Source organism: Lagenorhynchus albirostris, chromosome 10, assembly GCF_949774975.1.
Source record: "Lagenorhynchus albirostris chromosome 10, mLagAlb1.1, whole genome shotgun sequence".
Lineage (NCBI taxonomy): Eukaryota > Metazoa > Chordata > Mammalia > Artiodactyla > Delphinidae > Lagenorhynchus > Lagenorhynchus albirostris.
Window position 1 is genome coordinate 41,978,999 of NC_083104.1, and position 25,772 is coordinate 42,004,770.

At 47.1% G+C, this 25,772-nt stretch overlaps 1 protein-coding gene and 1 long non-coding RNA gene across 4 annotated transcripts in view; one reads left to right on the forward strand and one right to left on the reverse strand.

The window, feature by feature from the left end:
* LOC132527093 (uncharacterized) overlaps nt 1–25,772 on the forward strand; it is an 84,744-nt gene that overhangs the window by 30,022 nt on the left and 28,950 nt on the right. The gene's annotated exons all lie outside the window — the stretch shown is intronic.
* LARS2 (leucyl-tRNA synthetase 2, mitochondrial) overlaps nt 480–25,772 on the reverse strand; it is a 271,915-nt gene continuing 246,622 nt past the window's right edge. For 2 of the 3 annotated variants that reach the window (XM_060162177.1, XM_060162178.1), the window contains 7 exons: nt 25,266–25,366; nt 22,408–22,590; nt 20,652–20,821; nt 18,636–18,713; nt 17,623–17,734; nt 6,163–6,290; nt 2,116–2,435 (listed from right to left, as the gene is read on the reverse strand). In XM_060162177.1, the coding sequence (XP_060018160.1) occupies nt 2,256–2,435; nt 6,163–6,290; nt 17,623–17,734; nt 18,636–18,713; nt 20,652–20,821; nt 22,408–22,590; nt 25,266–25,366 (952 nt within the window). In that variant the 3' untranslated portion in view covers nt 2,116–2,255. Of the gene's footprint in view, nt 995–2,115; nt 2,436–6,162; nt 6,291–17,622; nt 17,735–18,635; nt 18,714–20,651; nt 20,822–22,407; nt 22,591–25,265; nt 25,367–25,772 lie in introns of those variants that run through there. The other variant, XM_060162179.1, reaches the window with a different exon arrangement.

The following is a 25,772-nucleotide window of genomic DNA, read 5'->3' on the forward strand; positions in this document are numbered from 1 at the left end:
TTCTGGTCCTAGTCTTTCCCAGCTCTACTTCATTGTGTTTTGGTCGTTACCAAATTCATCCCAGTTAAGCTGAAGGTTAGGGAGAGAAAGGACTAGTTAGACATATGGTTCAAATGCATCAATTAATCCGGTGGTTTTCAAACTTAGCTGTCCATTAGAATCACCTGTGGAGCTTTTACGATTTCCCAGATGCCCAAGTGCACTTCAGATCAATTAAACCAGGATTTCTGGGCATGGGGATCAGGCAGAATATTAAGTTTGAGCCAAGTGACTTAGTTGCTGTTACTAACGTTCCTGAGTCAGTATGGTCTACCATGTTCTGTAAGTTCCCCATGCATCCCACTTTATAACAGTCCACGTGGAGTCAGGCACATAGCCAGTGCTTCAGATGACGATGGAATACCTCAATCTGTTCCTGATTAACTCCCAGAATTGGAATATGGTGGCTATTCCAGGATCACACATATGTCCCAAAGTCATACATGACAAACATTTTATTCCATTAAAAAAAGTCATCTGTTAACTGCTGAAGTGCAGGGGACCACATCTGAGGCTACTTCAGAAAAAGGCATCAGAGAATGAATACAGATTTTCAGTGTCACAAAATGGCTAGATTCTCCTCCTCCCTAGATTCTCCTCCTCCTTCCCCTATCAAATAGTAATCAGTGGCTTAGGCCAGTTCTGGTAAGAGCACCTGATAGCTGACTTCACAGAAACCCAGGATCACCCTAATATACAATGACACAGGGTCTCCCTGGCAGCCAACTGCAGTGGCTCAAGCACAGGAGGAGATGCCTGGGTGGCATCAGTCCCACCCCCTGCGGTGGACTTGCTCTTCCTTATGACTGGCTCTGCGGGCCACATCCATGGCGGCATCACCATCTGCGGCGCACATGAGCAGACTCCCTGTTGAGCTGCAGCGGGCTCCGAGATTGGTTCCATCCGAGGCTGGAACCAGCTCCGTTCCGCTTCACTTCACAGCAAATTTTACACCCTGAGGGAGTGGTTAGGAAGCGCTGCTCACCATTCACAGTGGGAAGTGGTACTTCGTCCAAGAGCCTGAGTACCAGGATCAGAGAAGGCCTGGCAGGCAAGTCCAGCTGGGCTGGGGTGGAAACAGCCTGCACGGCAGGGCTGAGAAGTGGTGGGAGTGCTGGCAGCCAGACTAGCCCTGCTTGCCTTTTGATTCCGAGCAACTTCTTCTTCTTTTTTTTTTGGCTGCGCCAGCCCACAAGATCTTAGTTCTCTGACCAGGGATCGAACCCGGGCCCACGGCAGTGAAAGCGCCGAGTCCTAACCGCTGGGCCGCCAGGGAATTCCCCCGAGCAACTTCTGAAGACCCCAGTGTCCACTCTGCACATGGATATTTGGACACGACCCAAATGGCTTCTCCATCTAGGCTGAAGGCGGGAGACAATCCACCACGATGCTGAGGCTCTGTCACCTGTTCAACAGTGACTGCCCACGCTGCTCCTCAGCCCCTGTGCCTCCTCAGTTTAGCCTTATGTTCCTAACACCTGCCTAAGGCAGTGCAATTTCTGGGGTCCAGAAGCTCCCAGGCTGCTCGAGAGGCTTCGTGCTCATCCTCACTTGCTTTTCAATTCACCTTCTCGCTCCCACCCAGCTGAATCTCTGGTGGCTTCCTATGGGGCTAGATGCTTCCTCCACCCTGCAATGGTGGAGGAAGGTACTGGGTCCCCACCCCACTTCACTCATATTTCTCCTCTGCCTCCACCCACCTTCACCCCCACACCAGGCCACACCTCAGAGGCACCCTGTTGATGCCAGCCCGTCAGAGTGCAAAGGCAGACATTCAAGACATTGGGCTTGGGGCTTGGTGGCGCAGTGGTTAAGAATCCGTCTGCCAATGCAGGGGACACGGGTTTGAGTCCTGGTCCAGGAAGATTCCCACATACCGCGGAGCAACTAAGCCCGTGTGCCACAACTACTGAGCCTGCGCTCTAGAGCCCGTGAGCCACAACTACTGAGCCCGCATGCCACAACTACTGAAGCCTGCACGCCTAGAGCCCGTGCTCCACAACAAGAGAAGCCACGACAAAGAGAAGCCCGCATACTGCAACGAAGGCCCAACACAGCCATAAATAAATAAATAAATAAATAAATAAATAAAATTTATGTATATATATAAAAAAGACATTTGGCTTTTTCCTGCCCCTGGGCCCCAGACTCCTTCCTTCATCCCAGACCTGGAGGAGGTGCCTCAAGCCCTCGTGGTAGCCGCAGCATCCCTGCAGTCACTCCTGTACCAGGAAGTTGATGAGGGCGGTTCGCGGGGAGAGGAAGGCCTTCTTGATGCTTCGCCCCTGTAAGAGCCTGACACCCAGTTCACTTTGGAGAACCAGTTCGTGGACTTTGTCCTGGTCCTGGGCAACTTGTTGGGGCACAGGGATTTTGCCGCAGGCTTTGTTGTTGATCTGAGAAGGTGAAAAGCCAAGACAAACAATGAGGAAAGTCCTGAGAGTGGCAGGCAGCCAGACATCAATACCCACTGCCCCTCAAGGGTACTGCTGCCCCTGTGTGGGGAAGGAGTACGGGAAAAGAGAAAGAAGAGGCAGCACCTAGCTTCCTGGAAGAACAAAGCGCACTTAGATGGGTAGGATTAACGCCTGAACGCTTTGGAGAAGGAGAGGGAGAGGGCGCCACCCTGTATTTCCTGAGTGCTGCCCCGTCACAGCTGTGGTGGAAACTATGTCAAAAATCCTCAGCATGAGATGGCTTAGGCTGTATCCGGGGGTAGAGGGATTATTGTGTTACTGAAACTCAAATCAAGTTTAGATCTGGCTACAGGGGGTGTCACCGAGGATTTACCTAGATCTCACGTGGACTAATTTCTGGGGCGTGTAGGCAACCTCCCTCCCTGATGACTGGCTCCAGAAGGGGGCGCTCAAGTTTGACCACCTGGAAGCTGGACCCACATCACACACAACTCTTGCCTAAAGTGGGCCAGTATAGTTCTAGCTGTAGTGGTATTCACTGAATATTAGTTTCATAAGGATAAACTTCACATCAAATATGAACTGATACTGCCACCGAGGAAAGTGACACATGACCCAAATAGCTTCTGAACAGCCGTGCTTCAATTCCTCCATCCCATCACTCCTGTAAGAACGTTTACGTTTTTTTCACGAATGCTCCTGTTTTTAACTTGGAAAATAAAGTCACTGTGTTATGAAAAATTACCAGGAATAACTTCTGAAGTTTCAACCCAAGCACATTATCCAGGATCCCTTAATCACCCACCTCATCTTTTCAGATTTCTGTAGAATTTAGTGGCATTTTTATGGGCTGCATTAGCCTAGATCACTGGGTGGGAGACAAGTAAGACATCACCTCAAACAGCGGCTGCTTGACTTTAGAAAGGTCTCCCAGTCCCCATTTGGGGGCCTTGCAAGCTTCCGCCCCTCCAGCTTTGCCACCTCCACTTCATCGCTCAGTCTTGGTCCAGGCCTCTGCATTATTCTCTTGGACTTTTCCAACAGCTGCCTGGAGGGCCCCTGGCCATGAGCACTATCCACCCGCCCCACCCACCACTACTCACTGACAGGAGCCCTGCAATGGCTAATGACAATAAAAGCTCACGTTGTCTGAGTTCTCACTCTGTGCCAGGCACTGTGCTCCACAATCCGCCTGAGTGAACCTGTTTATCCCCACCACAAGCCTGTGAGGTAGGTCACAGCCGTTCCATCCCCGATTCACAGAGGGCAAAGCTAAGGGATAGGAGGTGAAGCCACTTACCCAAGGCCCCTTTCCAGCAAGTGGTGGAGACGGGATGACCCCATGGACCCTCTCTCTTCCCTGCCAGCCCCCAACCTCTCGGGATAGAGTCTGGCCTTCTCTCCAGTGCTGCCCTGCCTCTGCCTCTGTTCCACCCCCTCCATGGCTCACGGTCCAGTGAGGACTTCCCCCGCCTTTGCTCCTTTCTCCACTAGGGAAATGCTGCTCCTCTTTCAAAGCCAAGGTCCACATCCCTTTCCTCGGATGCCTCCTCCAATCCCCCAACTGCCAGAGGCAGCGATGCTGATGCTAGCAGCATTTAATATTTACTGAGTGAGTTATTAAGCCCTGTTCTGCCACTGTTTCCTCACTTGTAAGACGGGGTTAGGCACGTATCTGCCTCGTCTGTGAAATGGGGAAAACAGCGGGGTCTGCTTCACAGGGCTGTTGTGTAGGGTTAATGAGTTAGTATCTGGAAAGTCCTAAGGGCAGTCCCTGCCTCTTAGTCGGTACTCACTGCGTGTTAGTGGCTTTTGTCATTAGTGTGTCCAGAAGCAGGCTAAGTACCTCCTGGCATTATCCCATCTAATTCTTTCAACAACCAGGTAAGGCAGGCCCTGTGTTTTCTAACTGAGGAAACTGAGGCTTAGAGAAATTAAGTATTTTGCAAAACTGAGATGGTCCAACTCCCAAGCTCTTACATCTTAACCTGGAGGCTACACAAACTCTCGGTGTGCATGACAATGCGTGTACCTCCCCAGACTGTCCCTCCTGGGTGCTGGGCTCCATGAAGACGATGTAGTGCCTCTGGGCTCAGAGCACACGGGCACGGCTGAACTGAATTACACCAAGTTATACTGTTCTGTGTTGCAACTTCTATTTCTGGCCATGGCACCAAGTGAGATCACGTGGAGACAGAACACAGACCTTGACAGAAGTCCTGCCACATGGCACAGTGCCCCAACCCAGAGGTTCTTGAGTTGGGTGTACTTGCAGGGAGTCCTCCACACATTTTAAATCTTGGATTTTTATTTCAATGATAATCTGAAATTATTTTACCAATTATCAAAACTAAATTTCTTTTCTTCAGTGGTAATTTAAAATGGAAAGACATTTTCACAGATTAAAACTTCAGTGTCTCAGGTTGGTATTTCTCAGTTGCACTGAGGATGAGTTCTTAGGGGTACACAGATAGTTATTTCTTAGAAACATTATTCAAGTTAAAGAAATCGTCTCTCTGTGCCACAGGCTGGTTTCGGTTTTGAGGATTTTGGGAAGAAGCCTAGCAGGGCAGCCCGCCTCCTCCTCTCATGGAGCGGGGGCGCAAATCGGAGGCAGCGAGGAACTAAGTGTCGGGGAGGTGGTATGGAGACAGAGCATCTGTGAAGGAGCCAGTCTCCTGGGGGCAACTGGCTTTCCCAACATGGATCTGCCCGCAGGGCCCAGGGTTTGCAGACGAAGCAGGTGAGGCCTGGCAGGCCCGGCTCCTGTTCAGCCCCTGGGTGATTACTTTGTGGTACTTTCCACAGTTTGCAATTATTTTGTTTATTTTTCTCTTTCCTTCTTCTTTTCCCCTATCTTTCCCACCAGGCTTTAAGCTCCGTGAGGGCAGGGACCCTGTTTTTTGCATTTCAGTTTGTGTCCCCAGAGCCTAGCACTGTGCCTGATGTATTGATAGCATAGGTAACTTGATAATGACTGAGGAATAAACAAATAAACGTGGGCAAGGTGACGAGCTTCTCTGAGCCTGTGTCCTCAGCCGAAAAAAATGGGAACAGCTATGCCTATCTTTTAGGGTGGTGAGAGTTAAATTAAACTTGGGATGTAAGTTAGCTGGCCCACGTGTGGTTCAGACTAAAAGGTTCACCCCTTGTTTTCTTTCCCTCTTCAGCCACATCAGCATATTTAGGAGATATTCCTCATAATGGGTCTCAGATTAAACAAATTAAATACATAAAAATTACATAAGGATAAACTACAGGAGTTATTTGCTCTATAATCAACTACTTTTATGTATTTAAAATGATGCAATTTACCAAAAAATAAATTTCATGTAGCCTTTCTGAAATATATTTTGCAGCACGAGGTGTTCCTTGCCCACCTCCTCACCATCACCCTACCCCCTCCAAGAGCCCAGAGCAGCTGAATGAAACTTAGAGAGATTGAAACACAGTTGGAAAGGAAGACAATTAGAACCTATAATGCAGGACAGGTTGATACTTTCCACTTTCTGGCCACAAGTTTTATGCTCACAAGCTTTTGGCATGTGGTAACTTCAAAACTGAAGGTGCTGGCAAAGGAAGACAGGCTGGAGGGTTGGGCGGAGAGCTGAGTGGGCTAGAAAGGCCTGGCGAGAAACTTCCAAACCCATCCGTGTGTGTGTGTGGCCGGTTCGCCTTGGCCCTAGGGGCTGCAGGAGACACTCACCAGAACCGCCATCTGTACGACATCGGGCTGCTGGAGGAACTGCGGGTCCACAGCTGGCCAGGCTTGAAGCAGCACACTGGTGTCCCAGGCGTAGTGAGTACACAGCTTCCTTGGCACCAGCGCCAGGCCTGCAACGCCAAGGCACAGAGAGTCACTGAGCACGTACGAGGCCCTTGGGAGCACTAATAAAGCGTTTGCCCTGACACAGCCTGGCTTGGAGCCGTCTGAGGCCCCAGGAGGCCACACCATGGCTTTCCACAGCCTACCAGGTGCCCCCTACTTCCTTCAGCCTGGCTCATCATCCCAGTTTATAGGTAGCTTTCTTTTTCTTTTTTTTCAAACAACATCCAGAGCCATAACGATGGATGGACACACTGTTCTCAAGTGCATTTGCAAAAGCAAGGCTGCTGCTTTTACTCGGTCTCTCTGCAGTCCTGCTGGTGAAGGAATCCTTTGTGCTCCTGAGAGTGGATCCCAAAGTAATGAGCTGCATTTGCTTCCTTTCTGGCCCATGAATACTTGTGGCCTGAGAGTACTTTTACTCATAATCACCAGAGCCAACATGCTGAGAACAGCGGGCGCTCCTCCTGGACCTACTCTGAGGGCGCTCAACCTTTCCGCTAAACTTCTTCTCGGGAGGGGCTCCTGCCATTACCAAATTGGAAAGAGCTGTCCTTGGCTCAGGGTGGGTCAAACCCGAGGAAGCAGGGAGGAATGAAACCCTCTCCAGTCTCTCTTCCCAGAGTGCTTCACGCTGCAGCTCCCAAAGCAGAGGAGGCTCACCATCCAGAGCTGCTCAGGGCCAACTGTCAGTGCTTTGGGACTTCAACCAGGGGCTTCCTAGCAGGGAAAGTTGGATTTCCAAGCCTCTGTTGATCTCATGAGTACAAAAGATGCCCCCAAATGGGCAGGAAATACACAGAGCAGAAAACAGATCCCTGGGCAATTGTTGTGTGGCATCCCCGCTGCCTCCTGGTCCTCCCAGAGGCAAGCCCTGGGCAAGCGGGCAAGTGCATGTGGCCCGTGTGCCCACGCTGGGGGCGGTGCTATGGTAGATGCACAGCCCTTACGCTGTGAATGGCTTTTCCAGGGCTGGTGGAGGTGGGGTGGCCCTTACATACCTCCCCCTTATTACTAGCCTTGAGACCAGCAGATGCATTTGAGGGACGGGCCCATAGCTCAGGGGATGGTCTGAGGCCAAGTCTGGGACAGAGGGAATGAATCCCACCAATGCCAGTCCCGAACACTGGGCTGTGAATGACAATGTTTTATTTTATGTTCTTTGATGACAAAAGTAATGCATGCTCCTTGCAGAAAATTTGTAAAAAGTCTAAAAACAAAGAAGAAAATCATGTTTACATGGATAGCATCTTTTTAACTTTTTATTTTGAAAGATACTAATGTAATGTATTTAATGAATACTTGTATGTACAAACCAACTCCACAAAATGAAACCAAACTACCACCAGGATCATGCTGTAGATATAGTTTTGGATTCTCTTTTTTCCTACATTTTAAACTAATAATCAATTTCATGGAAAAGGATGACACACAATAGTATATACAGTATGGCCACAGTTTTAGTAAATATTTAAATAAACAGATAAAAATTTAGAAGGAAATACATCAGAAAAGCAGCAAGCATTAACCCTGGGAGGCAGAAGTATAGGTGATCTTTCTATTAAAAACAAATTTATTGACGATGATGAAAAACCACCATTGAAACAACACCAATGCTGGTGAGGAAGTGAAACAATGGAATTCTCATGTACTGCCTCTGTCTAGGCCTTTAGTAGTATTAGGAAGAAGACAGCTACCAGAGCATTCACTGAAGCATTGTTGACGTTTTTTTAATAGTAAAAATAATTAAAACTTCAAACAGCCCATATGTCCATTAGTAGGGGACTAGATAAATAGTGAGCTATTTATTCAACAGAATATTATACAGAGTGAAATGGAATAACTAGAACTATAAGAATAAACATAAATTTCAAAAAAAATGATAGATTTTCTACAAGGAATACTTATTACTTTTGTAATTAGAAAAGATATTTAAAAACAGTTTTCCATGCTATAACATCAGTTCAAGATTTTTCTTCTGTTTTTTTTTTTAGGTTTCATTTTCTTGCCCATTTATCCATAATTTATTTTGCATATAATGTGAAAAAACATTCTTAAAAAGAACTTGGTCAGGGCTTCCCTGGTGGCGCAGTGGTTGAGAGTCCGCCTGCCGATGCAGGGGACACGGGTTCGTGCCCTGGTCCGGGAAGATCCCACATGCCGTGGAGCGGCTGGGCCCGTGAGCCATGGGCCCATGAGCCTGCACGTCCAGAGCCTGTGCTCCGCAATGGGGGAGGCCACAACAGTGAGAGGCCCGCATACCGCAAAAAAAACAAACAAACAACAAAAAAAAACTTGGTCAATTCTCCAAATCCAATCTGTTGAATAAACCTTCTCTTCCCTATTGGTTTGTGATTTTTCTTTTACAGTATATTATATTAGGGATGGTTTCAGAACTATTCACTACAAAGATACTCAAAATGCCTGTCTGTGATGAGCTGAAGAACGGGCCAGAATATGAATTAACACACTGCTTCCTTCATTGAGAAATTCTTGCTACCAAAAAAATGGTCAGTCTTACACGAATATGTGCTTAGTGACACAGGTGATGTACCTACTAAGCTCCTTATCTTGGCCTAGAGACAGTTCCTAGACCAGCCTCAGGTCTACGGACCACTCTGAATAGCACTGGTCCATTTTGTTCTGTTGCCCTCTGTCTTGGTTCTTGTGCAGGCATCACAGATTTGTTGTAGCTTCACATGTTTTACTATCTGTCACTCCTATTGTAACCCTGTGCTGCTAGTCAACCTGAGGGAAGGAAAGGCCCATCGGGGTCTGAGAATCAAGTAGCATAAAAGATGTATTCCTGGGGCCCATCTGGCCCCTGTGTCCTGGGATTCCCATGCTTCTAATGAACCTACTCCATTTCTAACAGATGTGCCTTTTGGCAGAAGCAGAAAGGAGCTTCCTGCTTGTTCCTCAGAAGGGATCCTATTAAGACTCATATCACAAGACAGAGGTCACAGAAGGAAGATAATTACTTCTTTATTTTAGCTGGCTGGGCCAGCATGCCTTGTCCTGTGACCCAGCTGCAGTGGGAAGCATTCCAAAATCTCAGCATGGCAGTTGTACAGGATGCCTGGGAGATGAAAGGACATTGGACACAAATGTTCTGGGCAGAAGCTGTTACAAATTCCACTTTAAAAAAAATGAGGAAGTCCAGCCTTCCTGGAGCAATTTGGATGCTTATTTATAGCGGCCTGGGCCCCTGCCAGCAATTCCATATAGATGGGAGTGGGGCCATCCTGCTCAGCAGGGAGGAAAAGAAACTTACCACCCCCAGTTCTACGTAGTGTTTTTGCCTTCCTGCTCTTTTTAGGGTAGTAAAAATACCTAATATTTGCATGGCAAATACAATGGTTTCTTTACGTGACACAGGTCAGGTCAAGAGCTGGCCTTTGGGAAGCATGTGGAGAAAGTCTGAACACAGGCTGGGAAGTGGCAAGGCCCTGGCACACAAGGCCACCATGCAGGGCCAGCTGTCGCTCTCAGCCCACCCCCTTCCTGCCCCTCCTCTAGAGAGCTGTTGTTGCTGACCTTCCCGTGAAGTAACTGAAACAAGCCTCCTCTCCCGCTCTGAGAGCTGGTGAGGTTGCCATGCCACCATGGCACCCGGAGTGAGTGCTGGGTGGTCATGGTGCCCGTGGATGGCAGGCCTGTCTCCAGCCCACCCCCATCCTCATATACACACAGAGGAGGACCTGGGGACTCTGTGGTGTCTCATCCCCATCATGCCTCGTCCAGCCCTGGCACTTCCAAGGAAGTGGACCGGAAGTGATGCTACTTCACATTAGCCTTTACCCACAGAAAGGGTTCTGTTGACATTATTTTGAAATAACAACACTGACACAGCATACACATTCATGTATAAAACCATCCGAACATCAGCAGATGTCTTACTGTCCCTTACAAGTATCTTAGCGTCCCTTACAAGAAGTGTTCCCACACTTCCAGATTATTTGTAGATTTGCAGTTGTTGTTGCTGTTGTTGTTGTTCCTTGGCTGCACTGCGTGGCTTGTGTGATCTTAGTTCCTCAGCCAGGGATTGAACCTGCACTCTTGGCAGGGAAAGCGTGGAATCCTAACCGCTGGTCCACCAGGGAATTCCCAAGATTTACAGTTTTGTTGAAATTAATGAATACAGCATATATGTACAGCAAAACAATACAGCTACAATATTTTACCACCATTTTTACTAAGAAAAATGGGTTTATGGTGGTAGACTATACTTCAAGATTAGAGTTACTTCAGAAACTTAAGAGAGGCAAAGGGTCACCTTGTTGTGACCCTCACAATTAAAGTATTGATTGAAGACTTGGAGATGACAAGAGGTAAAAGCCGGAGGCAAAAACCAAGATAGATAAATCACTGTTGAAACTGTAAAAATGGCCAGAGAAATAGAAATGGAGATCTTATCACCACATTTTAAATAACTTGTATTTTGGACAAGAGGCTCATCTCAAAGCAGCACAAAAAAACAGAAAAAGAGGAGAAATTACTCAAATGCCCATCAGTGGATGACTGTTTAATAACCTATGGAATATTCACTGGGTAGGACACCATATAGCTGTTAAAAAAGAACAGGGTCAGGGCTTCCCTGGTGGTGCAGTGGTTGAGAGTCCGCCTGTCGATGCAGGGGACGCAGGTTCGTGCCCCGGTCCGGGAAGATCCCACATGCTGCGGAGCAGCTGGGCCCGTGCGTGAGCCATGGCCGCTGAGCCTGCGCGTCCGGAACCTGTGCTCCGCAATGGGAGAGGCCACAACAGTGAAAGGCCCGCGTACCGCAAAAAAAAAAAAAAAAAAAAAAAAAAAAAAAAGAACAGGGTCAGCCTGTAAGTTTTGATATAGAATGACTCTATACACTCCATATGGTAAGAGAGAAACATTTCACATACATGCATGGAGTTCTGTCAAATCAACTATCCAACTGGCAGTGGAGGTGCCTGGGGAGAGCAACTGAGCGTAAGGATGAGGATGGGAGGGAACTTAGGACACACCCTTTGTAAGAACTGAAGGTTTTACAATATGCATATAGATGTACTTTTCAATGAAAAATCTAGGTTCTGCTTTTGCTTTAAGAAGCCCAGAGAGGTACACTGGAGGGTGAAGCTATTTTCTGCAGCTGGCTCTATGCACTTTTCTTCGGAAGCGGGGCTTGTATAGCTGTGAGATCACCCTCGAGGAGCAGCGCTCCTTGGGCACTTAGGGCAGACCCATCCCATCACCACGAGCTCCTTCACGCTGCTCTGCAGAGCGATGCAGGAGACACGGGAGCCTCACACACTAGTGGGATGAATGGCTGCATCTGGTCAGTTGTGTGTGTGTGTGTGTGTGTGTGTGTGTGTGTGTGTCTGTTAAAACCTTCCACAACAAGAAATAAATTGCTTCTTCCCTTCCTTCCTCTCTCATCGTCTATGACATTCCAGAACCAGAATCTCAACACTCAGGACTTGTGGGTTTAGAAAGGTAATTTAAAACAAACAAACAAAAAGAAATTGAAATAATTATAGATTCATAGGAGGTTGCAAAGAAATGTACAGGAGGTCCTGTGACCCCTCCCCCAGCCTCCCCCAGTGGTAACATCTGGCATAACTACAGCACAATGTCAAAACCAGGAAATGGACATTGGTACAATCCACAGAGCTCATTCAGATTTCACCAGTTTTTGTTTGTTTGTTTTTTGTGGTACACGGGCTTCTCACTCTTGTGGCCTCTCCCGTTGCGGAGCACAGGCTCCAGACGCACAGGCTCAGCGGCCATGGCTCATGGGCCCAGCCGCTCTGCGGCATGTGGGATTTTCCCGGACCGGAGCATGAACCCATGTCCCCTGCATCGGCAGGCGTACTCTCAACGACTGCGCCACCAGGGAAGCCCAAGATTTCACCAGTTTTATAAGCACTAACGTGTGTGCGTGTGGCTTCATATAACCACCACTTCACTCAAGAGACAGAACTGTTCCATCACCACAAGGCTCCCTTTCCCCTTTTATGGCCACCATCCCTTCTGCCCAGTCCCCAACCCTACCCTGGGCAACCACTAATGTGTTCTTCATCTCTGTAATTTTGTTTTTTTCAAGAATGTTATAAATGGGATCATAGAATATACAGCCTTTTGAGATTGGCTTTTTTTTTTTTTTTTTTTTTTTTGCGGTACGTGGGCCTCTCACTGTTGTGGCCTCTCCCGTTGCGGAACACAGGCTCCGGACGCGCAGGCCCAGCGGCCACGGCTCACGGGCCCAGCCGCTCTGCGGCACGCGGGATCCTCCCGGACCGGGGCACGAATCCGTGTCCCCTGCATCGGCAGGTGGACTCTCAACCACTGCGCCACCAGGGAAGCCCGAGATTGGCTTTTTTTTCACTCACCATAATCCCCTTGAGATCCATCCAAGCTGCTGCCTGTTAGAAAGGTCTTTTTTTTTTTTATAGTCAGGCTATAGTTTATTACAGCAAAGGGATAAAAAGCAGGATCAATAAAGGAAAAAGGTACATCAGGCAGAAGCTGGAGGATACCAGGTATAAGCTTCCAAGAGTCCTCTCCCAGTGGAGTCACACAGGACATACTAAATCCCCCAGCAATGAACTGCAGAAACACATGCAAAATGTTTTCTTCCAGGGATGTCTGCTTGAGCCTAAGAGTCCAGGGTTTTTATTGGGGTAACTGCAGTGGTAACTGCAGTTACTGAAACTTCAGACCCTCCAGAAGGAAAGCAGGTGTTCACCATAAATCACATTTTTTACACAAACTATCCACACAAGCTGGTATAATGTGGTTCAAGACCTCAAACATGCACAGTGCCCTAATCAGTCAGTAGCATAGGGAACATTCTAAGACCTCAGTTCCTAGGAGCCAGCCAAAGGCTAGTCATACAAGTAGGCCCTTCTGAGAATGTACAAGATTTGAGTAACTCAAGGCTGCTGGGTTAATTATTTACTTCACAGATAGGAATCAAATCATCGTGAATTTAATGTACTATATATATATATGATAAAGCAGTACATTATAAAATACATACATTAAATTATAATTAAATGTAAATAAATATATCATAAATGCTATAGGACATATCATACATATGATAAGCAGTACATTAAATGCAAGGTATTATTATTATTACAAATGAGTAATGAGGGCTAGAGCTGTCCGAGGGTGTGACTGAGCAGAGTAATAATGGACATTTGCGAGGCAACTCCTCAGAGCACTGAATGGGAGGCTGTGAAAAAAATCCCACTGAAGAGTTTTTCTCTCTGATAGAGATAATTTTGTCACTAGAACCATTTTGTCCCTCTCCAGTTTGACACCATACATTCTTATCATTAGCTACGTATTTCTTGGGGGGGGGCATGCACAAGCTAAATTGTTCCACCATCCACGATGGAGTTTTGGCAAGGATGTGACCCTTCCAAGGAAGGTGCAGAATTGAGCCTCTGGAAAAAGGCGTAGACAGGTGCTTCCTAACAAACCCTGATCAAGGCTCAGTAAAAGACTGTGATTAGTAATATGATGACTAATACCAACAGTGAATTTGAGTCTGAACTGAATTGAGATGAATTTATGTGAACCTGAATACTGTGGGAATATCATTTTGAGCTAAATACTGGACTAGATGCCCAGCCAAACCCTGATCTTTTTTTTTTCCAAAAAAAATGTGCCCTCTAAGGATGAAGAAAAAGACTATGGAGATGAAACTTGGGCACTGTGCATTAGAATGATTTCCTTGTGGAGAGGGGAGGAGGAGGGTCATCCTGAGGAGGCACACTTACCCATGCCTAAAACTGCCGAAAGCATTTACCAAGGGATAGTCTGTATTATCTGAACCCAGTTGGTGGTGGCAGCCAGTAGACTGGAGAGCAACTTGGGGGAGGGTGGATCTTACAGATGGACAACAAGCCTCCTGATGGAGCTTTGGTGAGAGAGTGTACGTTAGAGTATTTTAGCTGCTGTCAGGCTCCTCCCCTGCTTTATACCTGCGTAGCTGCTGTAGTTCCCCCCCACCAACTGCCCAAGAGGGGGACCTGAGGCAGTTGCCCTTATTCTGCATATAAGATAAAACCAGCTCATTTGTATTGCTGGTATATTCTTAGAAAGGTCATTTTTGATGATGATAAAATGATACCTTTAACCAGAGTACCACCAAGGAGCTCCCTGTTTGGTGATTTTCCGTTTTTTTTACTATCCACCAACAAAGGAAACCTTGTGTCCTTTGTGTGGAAACAGTATCAGTAACTCCAAATATGCAAAATTTCCCTAACACCCTCATAGATAGGACAGTATTCTATGGTGGTAAACAAAAGATAAGTTTGTAAATTCAGATGTGGTCTATTGACCTTCTCAGATCCAAAGTTTCAGGAAGGAAAAAAAGATTTCCTCATCCTGTTGAAGTGTGCACACTGCCAAGACACTGGTTCTGTTTCTTGGGTCTCCACTGATTCTTAAAGTGATCGGTAGAGAAGCGCTCTGGGCTTCTCTGAAGGTTTCCTTTTATCCAGAGCCATGATGGCCATTTTGCCCATGGACCCCAAATTGCCCCCCAGAAGACAGATCTCAATTCTGCTGCCCTTGAGGGAGGATCTCTTTTATGAAAACCTGCTTCTCTGGAGAATTCTGAGAAATGGTAATTTCTGAACATCCCACCCTCACTGACCACATTTCCATTATAATCATTGTGAGGTTATCTTTCGAAGATGCAGGAATGAAACCAGAAGTTATATGAAAGCTATGTCTTTTAGAATAAACCAAATGTGTGTAAAAACTGTCCCAAAGGCTTGAGACAAGAGTGACTGACAGTGTGGGATGACAATAATGACCCTCACAACATAGCACTTCTGTTTGCAAAGGACTTTCAACACCTTGTGACACTGGCCCTTATCCGCTGCTGGGAGAGGCAGGAAGGGGTCGTGGCCCCATTCTCTCCAGAAGACACCTGACAAAGACCTGTCTGTGAGTTAATGACCAGGGTGATATGCCTGGTGTGTAGGACTCCTCACTTGACTGTGCTATAGCCCCCCGATGCTCATTCAGAGGAGCCACACACATACACATGTGCAGAGCCAGGAGACAAAGGCTTCCCATTGTTTCTTTGAATTAAAAAAAAAAAAATTAGTTGCCATGAATTTGTAGAGCTTGAGGGAAGATCTTCTCAACTGAATGAACACAGACTGCAATGCCCGCTGCTCAGAATGCCCTCCCCAGCTTTCCCACCAATGCCTAAAACAGAGCCTGGCACAAAATACATTCTCAATGAATGTTTACTGAATGGCTGAATGAGACATGCTAGCAAAACTAAGACTCAGTCTAGACCCACTCCTTATTATAACACAGCTCACAAAAGCCCACTGGTATTGTGTGTGGAAAAAAACATGGAGCAAAGTTTGAAATGGGCCAGTTGCTACCATACTGCTTTAGTGTATATCCTACTGGAGATCTTGTCACACAATTGAAGGACAGACTAACAGGGTAACACCACAGTGTACACCTGTCTGGTAAGACCTGCTGGGCAGGGACAGGACCCTGGAGACAGCAGACCCTCTCTGCCACCCTCCCAAATCCTGGCCCTAAAACACAGAGACTGGAGGAGCAATGCAAGGAGGGAGTTTCTGAAAACCCCATTTACATCAGTCCCTCCTGGGAGAAATGAAATGAAGGAGGCAGACAGATAATGTGGGACAAAAAAGGACGATAAAAGGGAGAGATCTGTATATTCTAGGGTCAGAGTAAACACTTTTATTATAAATTAGATAAGTTTTGCTTTAAAAGAAGGGAAGACTAGGAAAGAATTAACAGTGTGCCATTTAAAAGACTTAATGATCACCAATGCTAAATGAAAGAGGCATGTTTCCTGCCTAAGGAGATAATGAAAGGCTACATAATCTAATATGATATGGCAGTAGCCTGGCAGGGCCTAATACCACCCACCCTTTAGGGCATTCTGGCTATTCAGCAAAGAATGGGTGAATGTCTTGTCCTGTAGTCTGTTCTAAAGCACAGAAGCAACTCAATTCACTTGGTGAAGTCAGCAAAACCCTTATTCCCAAACCTGACAATGCCTACTAAGAAAAAACTGGTGTCTCTTAGACGTATAATTGCAAAATTCTAAATAAAACACTAGCAAATAGAATTTAACAGTATGTTAAAGGTTTACTACCCCATGGTTAAGGTAAATTTATCCCACAATAGGCTATTAGGCAATCAATTAATTGGACGTAGGTCATGACAACAGGGCAAAGGGGAAAATTAAAAGCAAAGGATACAACACCATAACAATTGAAGAATGGATGTTAAGTAAAATCTACCTCCCAATTCCTAAGACGAGTTCTGGTAAACAAGGTTAGAAGGCCACTTCCTTAACATGACAGGGAATATCTACTGTAAACCAACAGCCAACACCATACCTAACAGGGAAGTGTTCCATTTAAATCTGGAAATGAAACAAGATTGGCTGTTGCCAGTATTCTTTAACATTACATACGGTTTTCTAGGCAGTATATTGAAGAAAGTAAACAGACACAAGGGCATTACTATCAGAAAGGAGAAAACTTAACCTTATTTGCTGATCATAGACTCCTGGAAAATCCAAGAGGATTCTACCCCTTAAATGAAGGAGGAGAGATTGGTAGGGAATCTGGTTAGAAAATAAGGAAGTAAATTAATATTAAAAATTATATGCCAGATATTACCAGTCAAAAATTATTAAAGAAAAAAGATTCCAGTCACAATAACAAAAATAAAATGAAATGTGGCAAGATTATTTGAGAATAATCTTAAGAAATGTGTGGGACCTACATGAAGAAAATTACAAAACTTGCCCAGGCACGAGGGAAGTCTTGAATGAATGGAGAGACAGATCATGTTTTGGAATGGAAGCCTAGATGCAGTAAAAATGTGAAACTTTCCCAAGTTAATTCTAGGTTTAACCAAATCTCAATCAAAATCTCAAGAAGATTTTGGGAGAACTTAACAGAACTATGCCAGAGTTCTACTGAGAAGAATAAACAGGTGAGAAGAGCTAAAATAATTATGAAAAAGAAATGAATGCTACTTCTCAGAGGCCCCCAGATAAAAGCATGATGTAAACACAGCATCCCTAGGCTGCCTGGCTTCTGCAAGCTCCTTTGAAACATCCACAGAAGTCACAGGAGACCTCTGAACACAAGGTCTGGAGAACGGGGCCCAGAATAACCATCAAGTCCTCCTGCACAGCACCTTCTCACTTCATTCCCATTTCCCAGAGAGGTCCCAAGTGCAGATGCCAAACGCTGGACCCCACGGCTGAATAATGCTCAACAAGAGGCTGGAGCACATGCTGCTCAGTAGTAACTGGTCAAGCAAGGCCTCCCCACCTACCTGCCCAGAGCTCCGAGGTTATGTGAGGGGCCATGGGAGCAGCCATCACCATCAGGGCGCAGAGAGCATCCTCAAACTCAGGGCTGTGGAGAACAACTCTCTGAGAAGCTTGCTGAGGAACAGAAAAGAACAGCAATGTAAGAACACTGAGGTGAACAAGATAAGCCTGGGTAAGAAAGGCCATGAATGTATGTGAAATCCAGAGACACAAACAGGCAGGAAGAAACCCTCCTCAACATCATTTTTGCTCTGGGCAAAGAACTTTCCCCATTTAATCATAGTATTAAAAATAGCTGGAGCAGCAACAGCAGATATATTACTATTTGTCTTTTTGGCCGTGCTGCGCGGCTTGCAGGATTTTAGTTTCCTGGACCAGGGATCGAACCCGTGCCCCCTGCAATGGAAGCGCAGAGCCCTAACCACTGGACCGCCAGGGAATTCCTGAGCAGATATACTGTTGACTGAGCATTTAACCACGCCCGCGGTCTGATGCTAACGCATTTGGTTTTTACTACCCTTTGAGGGCAGTATTGTTACCCCATTTGACAGATAAAGCAGCTAAGGGTTAGAGTGGGAGAGTCACCTGTCCCTGCGTACATGGTTAACCAAGAGATGGAGACCAGATTAGAATCCAGGTCGGTCCTAATTCTTAACCACTCAGCTATGTTTCCTATGTGCACAGAACCAGTGGGAAATACAGAGACTAGCTCAAAGGTTCTGCAATGTGGAACCTCCAGGACAGGGGTCCTCTTGCGCCCCTCAGGGAGCTCAGGGTTCCCCATTCTTCGACAGTTCCTGCAAACACTCAGTGTCTTCCTGAGGTGTGGCTAATGAGTTAACTCAGTCACACCCATTCACTTTATGGGGCACCTACTATACACCAGACTTCAGAGATAAAACGTCCAGAAAGGCATAGTCTCTGCCCTCAAGGAGCTGCAGGCCACCTCACCACGTGACTGGAAGCCACGCTCCCTCCTCGGTTACCAGCAAATGAGCACAGACGGGCCACCTACCGAGAGGGCACTGCTGAGTCCCATCAGTTGAGAAATCGCAGAATTCAGTGAGAAGTCCTCTGTGAAATGGGCAGTCACCTATTCGTAAAAAGTTGAATTATTCACTTTGTTCAAATTTCCTTTAAGCTTTCCATAAAAAAACTAAATTATCCAAAAAATGTGAAACTAAATGCATGCAATAAAAGATATTTATAAATGTATTCACTATCTTAAATAGTCCCTTTATGTTTCGTCGGCACAAAGACTTTTTTTTTTTTGCTGTACGCGGGCCTCTCACTGTTGTGGCCTCTCCCGCTGCGGAGCAACAGGCTCCGGACGCGCAGGCTCAGCAGCCATGGCTCACGGGCCCAGCCGCTCCGTGGCATGTGGGATCTTCCCGGACCGGGGCACGAACCCGTGTCCCCTGCATCGGCAGGCGGACTCTCAACCACTGCGCCACCAGGGAACCCCAGCACAAAGATTTTTAAAGTCAAAGTCAATGTTGTTTCCACCACTCAAGACTGTTACTCTTCCCCCATATTTGGGACAGTGTTGGTTCCCATAGTAGGTGCCTAAGAAAACACTGATCATTACCTGAAAAGGAGGCAGGACCCATTTGATGAGCAAACATCAAAACGATAGTAAACAGGAGATGGGGTAAAGGATGTCACCTCTCTGTGGTTACATGACTTCAATTCACCGTGAAGATTATTGGTATACGGGATAAGGTTAGTTTTACATTTTCAAACATGGAGTCAACACAAGGACACAAATACGATTTGTCAGCTTTTTCCTGTTGGTGCTTTTCAATTTTGACCATGGGCAAAGATATAGAAAAATAACACATCCTTAAGATGTCCAGAGTTTCCAACTTGTCGAAATAACCCAATTCCATTATCTGACAGAAGAGAAGAATTTGCCAAATCCAAAGAGAAAATATGGGGTATGAAAACGATCATTCAGGCATCACTCAGATCACTAAATTCAATTCCGTGAGCTCTGTTTCTCTGCACTATAGTAGAGAGGATGAAAATAAAGCTGAAGAAGTGTCAATAAATGAGACCATGCTGGACCCAGGGCCACTGCAGGTTATACAAACCAGAGGAAAAGCCCTGCTCCTTCAATGTAATCAGTTGCCAGAGTCCAGCGAAGTGACCTTGGCTAACTTTCTAAGCTTGAATCAGCACAACTTAAAAAAAAAATTCAGCCTAAGGAGAATCTGGGGTATCTGGTACCCATTAAAAAATGGCTTCAGATTTCCTAAGGGCCTTCTTTCAAAGATATATGACATTTTTTCACAAAGTTCTTAAAAAAGGTGAATGTCATGGTATTACAGCAGACCTCTAGATGAACAATTTAAAGGGATGCTACCAATGAAGAATCTTTTAAAATGATTTAGACAATAATATACTATTCTCTAAGAAGATAAAGTGAACAATTATTTTACCTGTAAAATTTAACCCACAATAACTCACGTGAACATTGTGTAACAAAGTACCTGAGTGGGATAGTACTCGCTATTCTGAGTATCAGGGAACTCTGCTCTGTTCCTCACTGGTTGTGTGACTTTCATAAGACATTTAACCTCTCTGTGTCTCAGCTCTGCCCACAGATGGGATGATGAGGAGGCTAAAGAAGAGAGTCTTTTCCAGCCCCTTTCAACTCTAAAATTCTGTTTCTGTTTTTATAACATATACAGTGTGTCATCAGTATGATATTAAATTTGGTTCTCTACCTGGATGTGTTAAATATGGAAACATGGAAAGTGGGCAGCTTCTTGAGATCCGGGATGGATAAATGGGAGGCACCATTAGTGGGAGCCATTTCCTGAGAGCATCTCTGTTCATGACAACGTTTGCACTGTTGCTCCACCTTGGTGAAATACCCAAAGCAGTAAGATCAATTAATCAAGGCAAGTGGGCCACCATAATAAGAAAGGAGGAAGACCCAGAGTGCCCACCCCAAGGCAGGGTGAGCCACACAGATCACGAGGGCTCAGTTACAGAATCAACCAGTGTCCCCTGGAGGGTTTCTGACCTGAGAGATGATGGAGTTCTTGTACTCCCACAGCTTCCTGCCCTCGGCTTTCTCCTCGTTACTCAACAGCTGAGGCCTGGGAACCTTCCCAGAAACCCTGGCCTCGATAAATCGAGTTGCCAAGGACCAGAGACGCTGCTGCCATCTCAGCACCCCAGGGAGAGCGTCGGCTGAGTGTAATGTCAGTGAATGAGACAGAGAAAGAGAGACATGTGAGAATGATTGGTTTGGTTATACCTAAGTGACAAAGCACCTGTGAATGAAGAGACACTTCATTGTGCCCGGTGGATCTCTCCAAGGGCACGGAGAAGGGTCCTTCCTGGCTTCCAGTGTCTGGGAACTCAGACCAGGACTGACTCTATCATTTCTTAGAGCTCCAAGTATTCAGAGTACAGGATGGCAGGGCTACACAAAGGGTTTCCACCAACTGTCACTGGCCCACAACGAGCTTAGAAGCTTGGGCCAGGATGTGCATCAGGGCACTGCCTCCTTGGTTAAGAAATCTTGCTGTGACAAAAGTGTCCTCGGAACTAACAGTGTGCTTGGAGACAGGGTTGACTTACACTGGTGCAGGTGCCCCATCTCACGTGGACAGGTAACATGCAGAGGCGGCAGTGGTCCACAGACCGCACTCTGAGCTGCAGTGCTGCACAGCCTGAGGTGTTTTAACACAACCCCTGTCCTTGCCAGATCCGTGTGTATCACATATTTCAGATGTGTTCATCAAATCAGCTGTTCATCTTATCTGGAGAAGTTGAACAGCTTCACCTGGTGGCCCTGGTCACACGGCTAACCAAATTAGGGCCAGTTCAGGCCTTTTACACTTTAGCCACTGGACTAGACGTTCTCAAGCCTGGATGCACAGCAGGATCTTCTGGAAGGCTTGTTAGAGACAGATTCCTGGAGCTGGTCCCACAGGGAGGGCTGGGGAGCCAGAACCTGGGCCTGAGTGTCCCCAGGGATTCTAGTTCCAGGACTGGCATCTGTGACCACTGCTCCAGACCACACTTCTCACTAGAAATGGTGTGTTGAACTGAACGGTGATTCCAGGCATCTGATTTCTTTTTCCCATAACACTTGGATAAGACCACATGAAGGAAAACTGAATTACTGATTACTGTTGGACAGCTTATTCTAGGATATCCAGATACCTGAGATTATTCTACCTCACACCATTTTAGGTCTAAACAACTTTGGAGGGACGAATCTCCCCTGCGGGGGCCTCTGAAGGCTACTGTGGGTGACTGAAGAGGTCACAGGTAACATCAGGACCAGGCCCCATGCGGGGTTTTCTGGACTGGTGACAGGCAATGACACCATTCTAGAAAAAACCTTTCAGGTTAGACCAAAAGGGGACTGGCCTCTGTGGACCACAGTGGGCCCAGGAGTACCACAAACGCCAGTCTGGCTCAAGGAAACGTTTTCAAAGTGGGATCCTCGAAGAACCTGCATGAGAACGCCACAGACTCACTGAAGGCAGGCTCCGGGGCCCTGGCCTGGGGGCTGGGTCAGCAGGGCTGTGGTGAGGACTGGGAGTCTGCAGTCACAGCGAGCTCCCCCAAAGGTTGGACGCTCATTACATCTGAGAACACTGGCCTAGGAATGGCACAGGATGTTGGGCAAACTGCTACTTGCCTCACAGAGCTGATTCCTAGAACCCTACTATTGACTCAGCAAAGACATTTCCTTCCTTGAATTCCTTTGGCACCGAGGCGGTTCACAGAGGAGGCAGGCTGGGAAGAGGAAGGTGACTTACTTTTTACATCCCACAAGATATCCTTCTCAGGAGGGGCGGCGAAAAGGATGTAGAGCCGGATGGTGTCAATGCCGTACTGCTCCACAACGGCCTCGGGGTCCACGCCATTGTGCTTGGATTTGCTCATCTTCTCCCAAGTCACCTCTAACTTCTCCCTCGTGTTTGCATGAACAGGAACAGAACCTAGACACCAGAAAATTGCAACAGTAGGGGATGTGTGATGCCGAATTGGTTCTGTGACAGTATATTCAATAAGAAAATACTGGGTGAGCAATTATAAGTGTCAATTTAAAGAATTCCACTAATTCATTTAACATGACTCGTTCTCTCCCTCTAGACGTCATAAAAATGTTTTTGTTTTCAAATGAGTGAGGCCCACCTCCCATAACAAACCTTCCTTTTTCTCAATCACAAAACAACACAAAGTAATTTCCCTTTTTTTTTTTTTTTTTTTGCGGTACGCGGGCCTCTTACTGCTGTGGCCTCTCCCGCTGCGGAGCACAGGCTCCGGACGCACAGGCTCAGCGGCCACAGCTCACGGGCCCAGCCGCTCCACGGCATGTGGGATCCTCCCGGATCGGGGCATGAACCCGCGTCCCCCGCATCGGCAGGCGGACCCTCAACCACTGCGCCACCAGGGAAGCCCAATTTCCCTTTTTTAAAAAAAGTAAATTACTTATATGCAAAAAGGAAAGTGAAAAAGGATAAGGAAGACTCGCATATTGCTCTTCTCTTTATGGATTCAGGGTCCCCTTTGGAAACTGGCAGATGACCAGTCAGGGTCTCCGAGCAGCAAAGCACCTGAGAGGTCACTTCACCTGGGGGCTAGGTCCCCCGTCCGTCTTGAAGTCACCAGAACATGATCTCGCAGCATCGAAGCCCATGCGTGGAGTTAGCTTGCTGGGCTCACAGTAAACGCAGTGTCCCGTTGTGCAGCCCTGTTCTTTGTCTCCTTTCCACCCACACACCATTGGTCCAGACGGTGCTGATGGAGGAGGCCTTCCATGGCCATGTTTGGAGGAGGTGACCTTGCTGCCAAGCTCCAGTGGCTGGGACCAGGAAGGACATCTGAGAAGGCTAAGCTTCCTTCTCAGGAATTGGAACTAAGAGACAGAAACTCTGTCTCAATGCTGTTGGGCACTGGAACCAGAAGGTCCTAAGGAGCTGGGCCAAGACGTGGCTCTGCGGCTGCCAAAGGTCACTCTGTAAACTGAAATTAGGGAGAGCAGAATCCAAGCCTGGTGGAGGAAGGGGAACATGGCAGTAGAACAGAGAGGGGCAGGGACAGGAACTGGAGGCTCAAGAAAGACAGAGGAGAGAGGAGTGGCCCGGCGGCTTCCTACATGTTGTACTTCCTGCGGCTGGGTTTGGGCGATGTCCCTACATCCCTGTGCGAAACCTGCCTTTGCGTGGATTTCTGTTCCTTCCAGCTAAATACTCCCTCTAACAGCAACCAAACTCACTCCCCAAGGGACCAGCATATATACTACAAGCCAACTCCATATTTCATGAGAGGCACACCCACTAAGTAGAAAGATGCCTGCCCTTGCTGATCCACGTCCATATTCTCCCCCTGGGGGCAAGTCTGCGTGGGAAGGGAAAAGATGTTCACAACAATGCTTGACCCCGTGACATCAGAGCAAAGGGAGACTGAAGTCCTGGAAGATGTTTTATCCAAGCTGTGGTGAGGATCAGGGAACCACTGCCCCCTCTACCCCACACCCCAGTCCAGGCTGCAGCAAGCCTTTATAAAACTGTTGTGAAAATTAGGAAAAAGGCATCTTTCTGGGCAGAGAAATTGAGAAGTTAGAAAAAGGTGCCCTCTCTTGGCAGATGTGGCCCTGAGGTGTATAGCTGGGTGAGTAGCTGGATCTCGGGCCCTGCTCACCCCCTCAGTCGGTTGCCTTTGTACATTGCACAGACTGCACAGTCATACGTAGCAGCCCTGCCCATGACACAGACAACCCTTCACCAACAGCTAAAAGTTATGTGTCCCCTGGATTTAGCTCCTTTCCCTCTGGCAAGTGTTGGAGAAACACTGCCAATTTCTGCTTCTCCAGCTTCTTTTTCTCCCAAGGACCATGGTGACCCTTCCAAACCCTGAGGAATTACTGCTTTAACTAGGTAATCCCATTGCCTGCTTCCACCTAAACCTTCTCTCTAGTGTTCGGCTTGGGAGCCTGCCGACCGTTTAAGGGGTTGTGGGGTTTACCTAATTTTACCCATTAAGCATGAGTTATTCTAATTTTAACTGCCAGAGTTTCTCACAGCCACCTCCCAATTTTCTGACACGTCATTTATTTGTATGCTGGGTGCACGTGATACACCCTCATCATGCCACCTAGAGATCTTTGAGGATGAGTGAAAACACAGGGTGGTAGGAAAAGGCTCGGGAAAGCTGGGAGAAGGGGAAGTCCAGGGGGTCAGGGGGAGGAATTCCACCAGGGGGCCCAAGTAGACCGGTGGCCCCTGACGTTCTGAAATGCCCCTCTAGACCACGTGGGGAGATGTGCCGAGAATGCCCCAGTCTTACAAGAATGTCTCTTGGGTCTGGGGGCTCTGTCCCCGAGATGGGCTGTCAAACACAGGCTAGGACAGGAGGTGATGCCAGAGTTGACTCCATGCTATACACAAAAGAAAACACTTCCAGAAACCGAACTGACACTTGAGCTGGATGGGATGGGGCTGAGAGCAGCCAGCCTCAGCCTCAGAGGGCGCCAGCCCAGAGCCAGCTGAGGCTTTGAGACCATGAGGCTAAAGGGTCACTCGCCTAGATTCCTGCCCAGCCAGGGCCTGGCAGCGTTCGCCTGCTTGGTTTTCTGTGAGCACCTGGATGGGACTAGATGGGCCATTCTTACCTGTGAGATCTACTTCCTCTCGCTGTAGATACTGTCCAGATGGTAGGCGGAACGTCTGCCCCTTGACAAGGCCTTGGGCCAGCAGTTTATGAAAAGGCTCTCTGAGGAAAGATAACAAAAAAAGAAAACTGGTGGGGCAGGGATTCAAAGCATCCAGAAAACAGCAGTACAAACCTTACCAGCTGATGAGCAGAGATAACTGCCCTGCATGAAAACTGGCTGACCAATGCCACTTGTAAATCCAACTTGAACAAATGGCTCCTTACAAATAAGTGATAAGGAAATTAAGTCAAATCAGAAGAAGTTAACTACTTTCCAATGTGGCAAAGTGGAAAGAACATCAGGCCTCACATCTGGAAGGCCTGGATCTGAATCTCTGTTCTGCTTCTCAGAGACTTTTATGAGCCCAGACAAGTCACTTACTCTGAGCATCAGTCTGCTCCTCTGTAAAATGGGGATTTAAAAAACCTGCCTCAAAGGGTTGTTGGGAGAATTAAATGAAATGAC